This window comes from Cornus florida, unplaced genomic scaffold, assembly GCF_030987335.1.
Source record: "Cornus florida cultivar Cherokee Brave unplaced genomic scaffold, ASM3098733v1 CherokeeBrave_3.0.0_Hap2_Chr10, whole genome shotgun sequence".
Lineage (NCBI taxonomy): Eukaryota > Viridiplantae > Streptophyta > Magnoliopsida > Cornales > Cornaceae > Cornus > Cornus florida.
The window spans coordinates 20539365-20551165 of record NW_026775580.1 but is presented as its reverse complement, the minus strand read 5'-3'; the positions used below and the strand labels follow the sequence as shown (position 1 = coordinate 20551165).

General features: G+C 38.7%; 1 protein-coding gene across 2 annotated transcripts in view; it reads left to right on the top strand.

The window, feature by feature from the left end:
- Positions 1-571: 571 nt before the first annotated feature.
- The window catches only part of LOC132278774 (uncharacterized), a 30681-nt gene continuing 19451 nt past the window's right edge, over positions 572-11801 (top strand). The window contains exons 1-3 of one of the 2 annotated variants that reach the window (XM_059780660.1): positions 572-702; positions 9730-9807; positions 10048-10162. In XM_059780660.1, the coding sequence (XP_059636643.1) occupies positions 9800-9807; positions 10048-10162 (123 nt within the window). In that variant the 5' untranslated portion in view covers positions 572-702; positions 9730-9799. Of the gene's footprint in view, positions 703-1055; positions 1176-9729; positions 9808-10047; positions 10163-11801 lie in introns of those variants that run through there. The other variant, XM_059780661.1, reaches the window with a different exon arrangement.

Below are 11801 nucleotides of genomic sequence, written 5' to 3'. Positions count from 1 at the left end.
TTTTCATTTTTTTTGCTTCCGAAGCATGGACGTTACCAAATATGTTTTTATGTTTTTGCTTCCGAAACATGGACGTTATCAAACATATTTTCATGTTTTTGCTTCTGAAACATGGACTTTACCAAACATGTTTTTATGTTTTCGCTTTCTAAAATTTTACAACAAATAGACGTTACCAAACAAGTTTCAAAACAGTATTCAACACACTCTAAAAACAAAAACATTGATTCTGCTTTGGGTCAAATTAAAAGTACGAAGCAACTGTGGTTGCCAAACGGGCTCTAAATAGTTTTTAATTTATAAAAGAGTAAATTATAAAATATAAATTTAAATAGTCATTTTGATACTTAGATATAAATTTGTTTATAACAAAAATAGTTAAATGTATTATACCGGTTATGTGTTATACCGGTAAAATCCTTTAATCTAAATATTTTATGTTGACTCATTTATAATCAAACCTGTTTAAAATTAATCTAAATTTGTTTAATTTGTGTCTTGTTGTGTCGGGTTATGTCAAATTAGAAGTTCTGTTAAAACTTTGTAAAAGAATTGTTTAACGTATCATCGCCATGGATATGTTGATGGCCCTACTACATATTTTAACTTCGAAGTTAAAAAGCAAAATGGTAAAGTAAGGCAAAAACTTAGGGCTTAATTGCGACGGTGGTGTGTTCGATTTGGGGGCTCTCCGGCGACCAGGTGAGCTCTTTTTATCTTCTTCTTCCGTCTTCTTTTTTTTTTTCCTCTTCTTCTTCTTCTTCTTCTTCTTCCTCTTCTTTTCTTCTCTTTCCCTCTCTTCTTCTTCTTCTCTAATTTTTTTCCTTCTGCTGTTCTCGCTTCTCTCTCTCTCTGACTACTACTTTTTTTGGCTTTAGTTTTTCTTCTGGCTGTTTTTTTTGTTCTCTCTCTGTCTCTTTCTTCTTATTCTCTCTCCCCCTCCTTCATCTTCTTCCGGTGTAATTTCTTTTTTGCTTTCTGCTCTTTTTTTATTCTTCTGCTCTGTTTTCTTTTTATTCTGCTCTGTTTATTTATTTATTATTATTATTATTATTATTATTTTTAATCTGTGCTTCAGTGCTTTACTGCTTCCCTAATTACTAATAATTAGTATAATACATGTTTTAAATATAATGCATGATTTTTTCATCGTGAAAATACCTCCTGATTAACAAGTAAGTTAAATAAAAGAGGCACCCTCCTATTCATTAACCATAGTTGCTATAGAGCCATGGATGCTATTTTAGCTATGAAGATGCCTGCTATTTTTTTCCTATGAAAATATCTGCTATTTTTTTCCTTAATACATTTTTTGTTTTTTTACTGGTTGGTAGAATCTTCTGCAATTCCGATTCTATGGAACCCAAAACGATCCAACTTAGAATCCTGATTTTAACAACCTTATGTGATCTCACCTCAACCAGTAGGTAGTAACAACTAACAAGATTAAATCAGTGAGTGAAAAGTTATCAGCAGATAACAAAAATATTTGTGTACATGTTCTTTTGGTTCAAAGACAATTCAAAATTATACAAGTTAACAAGAATACCAAATATTGGGTTATGTATATACATATATATAAATTTTTTTCCTGGGCTAATTGATGTATATTAGTTGCTTGAATCTTACTAAGTGTTGTTTTGAACTTCACTTCTGCTTTGAACTTTATTTTGCTGATATAAATTACAATTTTTTTTTTTTTTTTTTTTTGTTTTCTTCTATGATGCTTAACGGTTGTCTTGGTCATATATTAGTGGATGAAACTAAACATGCTTTGTAAACTTGAATGAAGTTGAAATGTAGGATAGGGTATGATTCTTTAAACCGTACATTCTACTTGATTATTGGTCCATACTTATCAACCAATTGCCTAATAGATGACAAGTTGGATAATCTATATTAGGTTGTTCATCTAATTGGTTGGATATTGAATTAGAGCAGAACATGTTACACGTGTAGGTTCTTAAAGATCTTGACTAGGTTTGAGGTGCTTTTCTTTTATTGGTGGCTATTGTATGTTCGAGGTCCTTCCTTTCCTTGGAGGGTGGTTTGGTGCGCCAAAGCTCCACTCAAGGTCGTCTTTTTGGATGAATGGTTTTGTAGATGGAGGATTTTGTAGATGGTATGAGAGCGTAGGTATTTTTTGGTTGGTTGACATTATAGTATCTCTTGTACATATGTTCCTTTGGACACACTCCCCTTTTGATTGCTTTTACTGAAATTTTACTTATCAAAAAATAAGTAGGGAGTGCCTCCTAACTAGAGTATGGAGCCTCACAGGTTAGTATTTTCTAAATTTTAGTAGCTACAGTTTCAAAGTGAACATTTTTTTGCACAACTAAAACATACCTAATTATAATAATCTTAAAGAAGGGCGAAAAAGAAAGGCCTTTGTGCTATTCTGTTCTTTTTTTTTTTTTGATATATTTATTGTGGTTGTTGCATTAGGTTGGGTTGACCTATGGACCATCCACCTTGGCCCCAAGTTGAGAAATTTTTACATGAGTTAGTTATAGTAACTATATGTGCATATGTACATGTATATTGGCATGTTGAAAATTTAAAACCTAACAGGTGTATATAGAGGGACACACTCTTTGGGTTTTGTAAACTCTCTCTCTCTCTCTCTATATATATATATATATTTCTCATGAGTGCTCTCCAGGATGAAATATGCAGACTTATTGATGCAATTAATTAATAATTTCTCTAGTCAGGATTGAGTCAGTCAATATTGTCTTGAAAAGTGTCTAGTCATAGTCTATTTAGGAGTAATTATGGTATGGGAAATCTGAAACTGTCCTGGGAATAGCAGAAGTTGTCATTAAAGCTTTGTGGGTATTTTGAAAGTCATTCTAGTGAAAGTAAGTGTCACTAATAGTTTTATTATAAAAAGGGGCAGCCCTATGTATATGCGGAACCAAGTTTTAATCAATATAATTTTGAATATCATCAGTTTATAAACTTCCCTTTAGGCTTTTCCCATATTTTCCTTTAGAAATCTAGGCTTCGACGGTGATTAGAGTATTTCTAGTCTTTCTTACTACTGTAAGAAGACTTGTGTTTTTTCTCTTTGCTTCAAGTGGTATTAGAGCCTTCTGGAAAGATCTGTGATTATCATGGATTTATGGCTAGGCAAGGAAGCAAGATAGCCACAAAAGAAGACGGTCAAAGTCTTTCGCATCAAATTTCTCAAATGAGCACTGTATTAGAACAAAATGGAATCATTTCTCCTTAGAATCTGGACATTGGGAGATGAAGTGAGCGAATGGATGAATATCAATGTGAAAATTGGGTGAGACAGCCTGCTGAAGAGAGATTTCAGTGCCTTATGCATTGGAGAAATGCAAAACAGAGTGCTGCCAAATCAGTTATACAGTCGTAGAATACTTGGACAGCAATGGTGAATGATACCAAGGAGTCTGAATTTTGGTGCTTCAGACACGGGGAGCTGAGATGCAAATCTGCCATGTGTCCAATAACCTTAGATAATCACATGATCAATGCAAAACAATTTTTGCTCGAGGAAGATGCTGGAAATGATGTTGATTTTGAGAATGCAAAATCGGCTTGGGATGAACTTACCGGATAGGAAGATGAAGAATGTGAAATACAGGAGGAAAATTCAACTTTCTCGCTTCCAGAATTTGACAACAATGAAGAGGAAAATGAAGGAAAAAAGAATGTGGAAGAGGAGAAGTCTGAAGAAGCAACCAACAACACGTCAGAAGCTAAGACAACCATCATCATTCAATATGCATATTGTGGATTTGAGGTGAGAAAGAGGAAACCATTGAAGAAATTGAAGCAAATATCTCAAGTTGATTCCCAAGTAGAAAAAATTTCAGAACTTTCATGCATTAACAGACAAATAGGTGAATATTTCGAAGATAAGATCGTTGAATATTGGTAAAGGGTGCATTAGAAAGAACATCAGAAGAAGATTAGTTGAATAATTTGGTTAGAAATGAATATTCTTTCTTCATGGAGTTAAGTAATCATGAATTCTATATTAGTGATCTGATTGGGGATGAATTCTTGACGCAACATCCAATGCAAATAACAAATTAATTCAACTTTTGTTCCTGATCACTGTTCAAGTAGGTTTTGGAAATCTACTAAACTTCAAAAGAGAGCTCTGAAAATTTGTGCAAAGGTATTCTTTGTTATTAGCTGAATATTAGTGTGTTTGGTTAGAGTACGGAAAAGAAGAAAGAATGGATGGAAGGCTTTCCTCGGGTTCTTCTTTGATCGTGGTAAATTGTTTCAAACTTGAGGGCGAGTTTTCTTCAAGGAGGAGGGTCTGATCCAAATCATTAATGGTACTTTTGTCAGGATTGAGGCAGTCAATGGTGCCTTGAAAGGTGTCTGGTCAAAGTCTATAATGTCTATATAGTAGTAATTATGGTATAGGAAAAGTGTCTAGTCAAAGTCTATAACATCAATTTAGTTGTAATTATGGTATAGGAAATTTGAAACTGTCCTGGGAATAGCAGAAGTTGTCATTAAAGCTTTGTGGGTATTTTGAAAGTCATTCTAGGGAAAGTAAGTGTCATTAATAGTCTTATTATAAAAAGGGACAGCCCTATGTATCTGCAGAACCAAGTCTTAATCAATATAATTTTGAATATTATCAGTTTATAAACTTCTCTTCAGGTTTTTCCAGATGTCCCTTTAGAAATCTAGGCTCCTATGGTGATTGGTGTATTTCTAGTCTTTCTTTGTACTGTAAGAAGACACGTGTTTTTTCTGTATGTTTCACTTATGATGCTGAGACTAGTGTTTTGTTTTTCTGAAATAAATCTTTAAGTCACTATGCCATTGATTTTTCTAGGAAGAGAAATGAAGGATATAAAAGGAAAGTAAAATGTTTTAACTTTGGGTTATTTTCAAAGCATTTCTTCATATGCTTTAAAGCATATCTTCTCATTCTTGTGGGGTGTTGAGGAGTTCTGTGGGGGTGGAGAATATTTGTATGTTGTCGGATTTTTAGAGATTGTCACCGGTGCTTGAGGTGGAGAAGGGGGATTGCCCGAAAGAGAAGAGTGGGGATGTTTCTATTTTTTCTGGGTCTTCGGGGATGTTAGCCTGTGTTTTAGTGAACACTACCACTAATGTGGAAGGCTGTGATGGAGTCACGGTTTGTGTGGGACGTGATTTTCAGTTCCAATTGAGTGATGAGTCAGCCACTATTCTGGTCAGGGAGCTTCAGTTACATAAAGCATTGAAAGGGTTCAATTGCCTTTTGGTTGATGGGTCGGAAGAGAAGGGTGATGGTTTTGACGGGGACTTTGGTATCCCTTTGGCTGACAGTAGATCGTCAGCTTCCGTTTGGATGGTTGGGACAGATTGCCGGGTTCTTCGGTGGATGGGGATATGGGGATTGTTCCATGGGAATGGTGTGAGGTTTCGGTTGATGGCCTAATTGTTCCTTTGGCAGTGGTGGGTCCTGAGGGGGAGAGGGATGAATCATTTGCCAGTGGGGGAGGGGAAGGTGGGGTTGATGGGAAATGTAGGGAGGTGTGTTGAGGGATAATGCTGGATTTTTGGGCAACCTCATTGGAGTGACTTATGAAAGTGAGAACGTTAAGGCAGTGGGAATGTTTCATGAAGTCAACAAGAGTAAGAAGGTGGGAGAAAGGGAAGGACTCCCTCTGAAAAAGAGGAGAGGGAGGTTTGGAACCTTATTTCTGATATCAATTATGAAGGGAAGATTGGGGTGTCAAGAGAGAGGGGTAGAAGGAAGAGGAGTGGGAATGATATCTCAATTGTCTGCTCACGAAGTTTCACATTATTTTGTGTAATGTTTGTGGTTTCAATGACCCGGAGAAAAGGAAGGTGGTGAAGTTGGTGGTTTGTAAGTGGGGTGTTCATGTGGTGTGTTTGCAAGAAACGAAACTCACCTCGATTTTTGATAGAGTGGTAGGAAGTCTTTGGGGTCGAAGATATGTGGATTTGGTGGCTTTGGATGATGTGGGTACTTTAGGGGGCATTCTTGTGTTGTGGGACAAAAGATTGGTGTCCAAGTTGGATGTGTGGGTTAGGAAATTCTGTGTGTCTTATGTGTTCTCCATGGAAGAGGGTGGCTTCCATTGGATTTTTTTCGGTGTTTATTGCCCTATTGAGGATGACCTCCAGCATTGTTGTGAGAGGAATTTGGTTCAGTTCGAAGGAGATGGCCTTCTCCTTGGTGTGTTAGAGGGGACTTTGACGTTATACGTTTCCCATCAAAGAGGTTAACCCGCCCGGGTGCCCCGCCTTGGGGGGGGTGGGGGTGCCGCCGCCGCTATGGAGTAGTTTTTAGTGTTTATTGACAATTACTGATTGGTTTTCCATTGGAGGGAGTTCTTTCACTTCATTTAGCGGCAGATTATCTCCCATCCTGGACAAATTTCTTTTATCTGTAGATTGGGAGGAGAAATTTTCGGATGTGGTTCAGGCGGTGTTGCCTAGACCAACTTTGGATCATACTCCGTTTGTTTTGGATTGTGGTGGGTTGCAGAAAAGGAGCTCCCCTTGTAGATTTGAAAAGATGTGGGCTTCGAGCAGTGAGATTGGTGGTAGGGCTATGGGGTGAGTGGCATTTCGAGTTTTACCCTTTCGGTAAATTGTGGTTTTTGAAGGAAGATATCTAAAGATGGAATAAAGAGGTGTTTGGGAATTTGGAATGGCGGGAGAATCGAACTTTTTTCCTAGATTGTAGAGATTGATCACAAGGAGGGGTTGGGTGACCTTATGGAGGCATTCAAGAGTAGGAGTTTGGAGTGCGAGGCGAATATTGGTGAGATTGCCACCTTGGAGGAGATTTCGTGGAGACAGTAGAGCCTTGTGGCTTAAGGAGGGGTTAGAAACACGAGGTTCTTCCATGGGCTTGTGAATGGCCATCGGATGGGCAACCATATTGGGAGGATTTAGGTTAAGGGAGGTGTTGTGCAAGGATGAGGTGTGTAGGGGGTTGCCTCTTTTTTATCAGAAGTTGTTTACATAGGTGTATAGGCGTCTAGTTGGAGACCTTTGATTCGGGGGGGCTTCGCAGATTTTGACAGTTTGGAGAGGCCTTTTTCTAAAGAGGAAGTGCTGACGGCGTTGAAGAGCTGTAATGGGAATAAAACCCTAGGTCCAAATGGTTTCTCTATGAGATTCCATTGAGAGCTGGGAGGTGGTTAAGGGGGAGGTTATGAGTACTTATCATGCTTTTTCATTCCCAGGGTCGCTTTGAAAAAAGACTGAATGCCACTTTCATTGCTCTCATTCCCAAGAGGAAGGGGGGGGGGGGGGGGGGGTGAGACATATGATGTTAGGGACTTTAGACCTATTAGTTTGGTGGGAAGCATTTATAAACTATTAGTTAAGGTCCTTTCTTTGAGATTGAGGGAAATCATGGATCATGGATGGGGTCATTTCGAAATCGCAAATCGCATTTGTTGGAGGCCAACATATTTTAGATTCAATTCTTATTGCAAGTGAGTGCGTTGACTCTAGGTTGTGTAGTGGGATTTCAGGGATTTTATATGATGGTTTTTGAGATGGAGGTGAACTGAGTTCTGCATTTGCAGTGTTCGTTTCTCGGTCCTGGTTAACGGAGCTCCGACGGGTTTCTTCAATAGCTTAAGGGGTCTGAGGTAGGGGGATCAACTCTCTTCCTTTATGTTTCTCATTGTGATGGCGTCTCTCAACACATTGATGAGGAGGGTTGTGGACTTGGGTTTTTTTGAGAGGTTTTAGGGTGGGTAGAGATTCTACTAGTCAGTTGGAGATTTTCCATTTGATGTTCGTGGATGACACTTCTGTTTTTTGTGATGCGGACGTGCTTCAAATGAGATATCTGAGATGCATTTTGATTTGGTTTCAAGCTGTCTCTGGCTTGAAGGTGAACGTGGGAAGAGTATTATGGTTCCGGTTGGGGAGGTTCCTGAGATTTCCACCTTGCTTGACATTCTTGGGCGTAGCATTGGCTCTTTCCCAATTTTGTATTTGGTGTTGCCTTTAAGGGAGAGTTGGAGGGTGGGATCCCGTGGTGGAGATGTTGAGAAGAGGTTGGTAAGATGGAAGAAGCAACATCTTTCGAAAGGTGGGAGGGTCACATTGTCGAGACTCCCTACCTATTTCTTGTTTCTCTTCTGGATTCCCTCTTCTGTGACTGAGAGGATTGAGAGGCTGCAGCGGAACTTCCTTTGGGGTGGGATGGGGGAGGAGTTCAAGTATCATCTGGTTTGCTGGGAGTAGGATTGTAGCCCGATTTGGATGGGAGGGTTGGGTATCAAAAGACTAGAGCCTTTTAATAAGGCCTTTTGGGGAAATGGTTATGGAAATTTGGTATGGAGAGGCACAGAATTTGGAGGAGGGTGATTGCTAGCAGATTCTAGGAGGCGAGAGGAGGATGGTTCTCCCTTGAGGTGAGTATCCCAGGCGGAGTTGGTGTTTGACTACTATTGGCTTGATAACGAGAGAAGGATTTGGGATGTCTGTTTTTTTGAGGCATTTTCAAGGTTGGCAGATTGAGGATGCTATTGGCTTTTTGGAGGAGTTGTATCACCAGGAGATTGTGGGTGGAGATCCTGACTCTTGGGTGTGTGTTCCCTCTCTCCAAGATCGCTTTGATTATTGGTCTTTTTATAGGTGTATTTCGGATGTTCTGGGGATTCTTTCACATGGAAGGCTATTTGGCTTACTAAGGCTCCACTCAATGTGTCTTCTTTTGCTTGGACTTCTGTGTTGGAAAAGATTCTGACTCAGGAAGACACATAGGTTGTGGTCTATTGGTGTTGCATTTGTTAGAGAGATGAGGAAACGGTTGATCACCTTCTTTTGCATTGTAGTTGCAACTCGCAAGGGACAATTGGGTCTTGTTATTCGGTTTGGGGTCCAATGGGTTATGCCCAGGTCCTCAAGAAGTTTGGTTGAGGCTTGGAGAGATTTTATAGTGGGGGCCCAACCCTATGATTGTTGGAGGGTAGCGCTTCTGTGCGTCTAGTGGTGTTTATGGCTCAAAAGAAATAGGAGATCCTTCGAAGGAAAGGAGACTCCTATTGGTGCGCTGAAGTTCTCCATTATTAGCACCACTTTTTGTTGGGTTCACGGGAGAAATTGTAAATCCATGGAGGAGATAGTTGATATTTTGGACTCGAGAGTTTAAAGGCCGTATTTGGCCTTGTGTAGCTTTTGAGGGATGAGTTACCTTTTTGAATGCCTTTTTATTACAATCTTACTTATAACCAAAAAAAAAAAAGGCCCTTGTGTTTATGGTGGTGTATGTGGAGGGAGCGGAATAATAGATCCTTTGAAGGAAAGGAATCCTCGATTGCTTTTCTTACGTCAGCTTTTATTACATCTTTTATGTTTTTGGGGTTCGGGTAGGCTTTGTTCCTCCCCGGAGGAGATGATTGATTTTATTTCTTCTTTGGGACCATAGGATCCCTTTGTTGTTTTTGGGACATGTTCCCGTTCTGAACGTTTTTTTTAAATGAATTTGCTTAATTATCAAAAAAATAAAAAAAATTAAAAAAAAGGGCCTGTTTGATGCCATGACTTCCAACTAATGAGAACTGCTATTATGGAGGATTGTAATAATAAATACAAGTGAAAACTTATAAATGTAAATGCATATTGGGGTAGTTATTTTTACTGCTGTTGTTTCTACGAGTAGTACATCTTTCAAGCATAATTTGACTGATATGTATGATATACTGTTTACATTTTTTTTTTTCCTTAAACATTTGAAATTTGCAGATAAATATCAGTTGACATCTACGTGTGGGTGTTTGAAGAGTGATAATTGGACTTGAGCTCTTTTCCAGTGATGAAGATGTATGTTCTTGCTCTCTTAAATGCTTAGTTTCTATTAATCATAGTTGATAATAATATGTTTCTTTTTATTTTTTAAATTATTTAGTTTGTAATAGCAAGTTGATCTTCTGCAACTTCTTTTCTTGTTTATTGGGGTAGTATGGCTATGTTACTATTTCCAGATTTAAATGTCATAAAATAGATCAATAGTTTTTTATTCTTATGGTGAATATATATTTATTTTTATTGGATGTCTTGCAGACTGAATGCCAACAGTCGTGTACTCACCAACTTTGAAGTGCTTGATTTTCTTCGATCTAGAGGAGCTGTAAAGGACACACAGGCTATTGCTTCCATAGCACCATCTGAGTTAAAGGTTGGATATTTTTATCTTTGAGACATTTTTTGTTTTATTTTTAAAATGAACTATTTTAAAAGTAATGAAATTTTTTGCGTGACTGATTATCTTTGTTGTGTGGCGCAAGTGGAATCTCGTAAGGATTCAGTGTATTCAAACTAGACCTAGAGAGGTGTTGAATAGTCTTTCAATTACTTTCACTAGCAATTATGAATTTAAATAATTATGACCAATTTGTAAGTTTACTAGTCAGTTGCACATTTAGCGACATAAATGGAAGTCCCACACGGGAAAAATCAAGGAGATTTCTATCGCAGGCAAGTCGATCCATTTAAGCAAGATAAAGTACACCAATACTCCCGAGTTCAGATTACAGTCCCTTCAGAATCACATATTCTTGATATACATCATAGTATAACATTCATAGCCAGTCGAGACTCCAGTGTCTTCGAAATCATTGGCCTGCTTCCCAAGTCAACCACAATCACTCCCTAGCGACATGCTTCTCTCCTTTAGTGATTGATTATAGTCAACAGAGCATGGTTTCCACTAAATTAATGCTTGATTATATGCTTGTATGCTATGTGAATTCTTTTTTTCCTCCTATATTTGGTGAATGAAACACGCACGCACACACAAAATGCTCAAAAGCCTTCTAATTTAACTAGGAAAGTCATGCCCAAGAAATCAAGTTTTTGGATTGCGTTTGGAGTAGAATTCTGATTTAAATTTGAACAGCTTCTATCAGTAGAAGTCCAGAATGTATCGGTAGAAGACCTAAGTGTCTCAACTGGTAGGAAATCTAATGTCTCAACTAGTAAGAAATCTAAAATGAAATGGTTCACAATGGAAAGGAATGTATATGTAGGAACACAAAATGTACTTAGATTATTGAAAGTTAGATTCTAATTCCATTTTGAATCCATAGTTATGTTATAGCTCTTATCGAAAGGATTATCCTAAGCAAAACTGTATTGGTCCGCAACAAGAATTTACCTACTGATTTTGAATCCGTAGTTATGTTATAGCTCTTCTCGAAAGGATCACGGGACCGTCCTCTAGCTTGCACTTGTCCAAGGTTCTTCAGGATTGCGACGGATTAAACAAACCATAATTGTCGACTACTATTGTCTTGGTAGCGGAGGGTTGACATAGGACGTTCAGCTTGTGAGGCAATTCCAGGATTGGGAGTTGGAGGACATCTACGAGCTTTTGGCAGTGCTTTATCGCCGGAAGAGGGAGGGGGATGAGTGGTTATTGGTTCCCTCTTCTCAGGGGAGATTCAGGGTGCGCCCCTTCTATACGAGACTGGTGAGCACTCAGACTCTTCCTTTTCCATGAAAGTCCGTGTGGTGCGCGAAGGCAACCTTGAAGGTGGATTTTTTTGCTTGGATAGTTGTCTTGGGTCAGATTCTTATGATGGACAACCTGAGGAGGAGGGGACTGATTATAGTGAACCGGTGCTACATGTACAAGAGGGATGACAAGACTGTGGATCATCTCCTTCTTCATTGCTTGGTGGCTTGAGATTGTTGGGATATGTTCCCAGGCCTTTTCAGGGTTTAGTGGGTTATGCCTGCTTCTGCGAGGAGTGCTCTTAAGGCTTGTAGAAGTTGCGTAGTGGGAGCTCAGGCTAGAGATACTTGGAAGTTGTGCC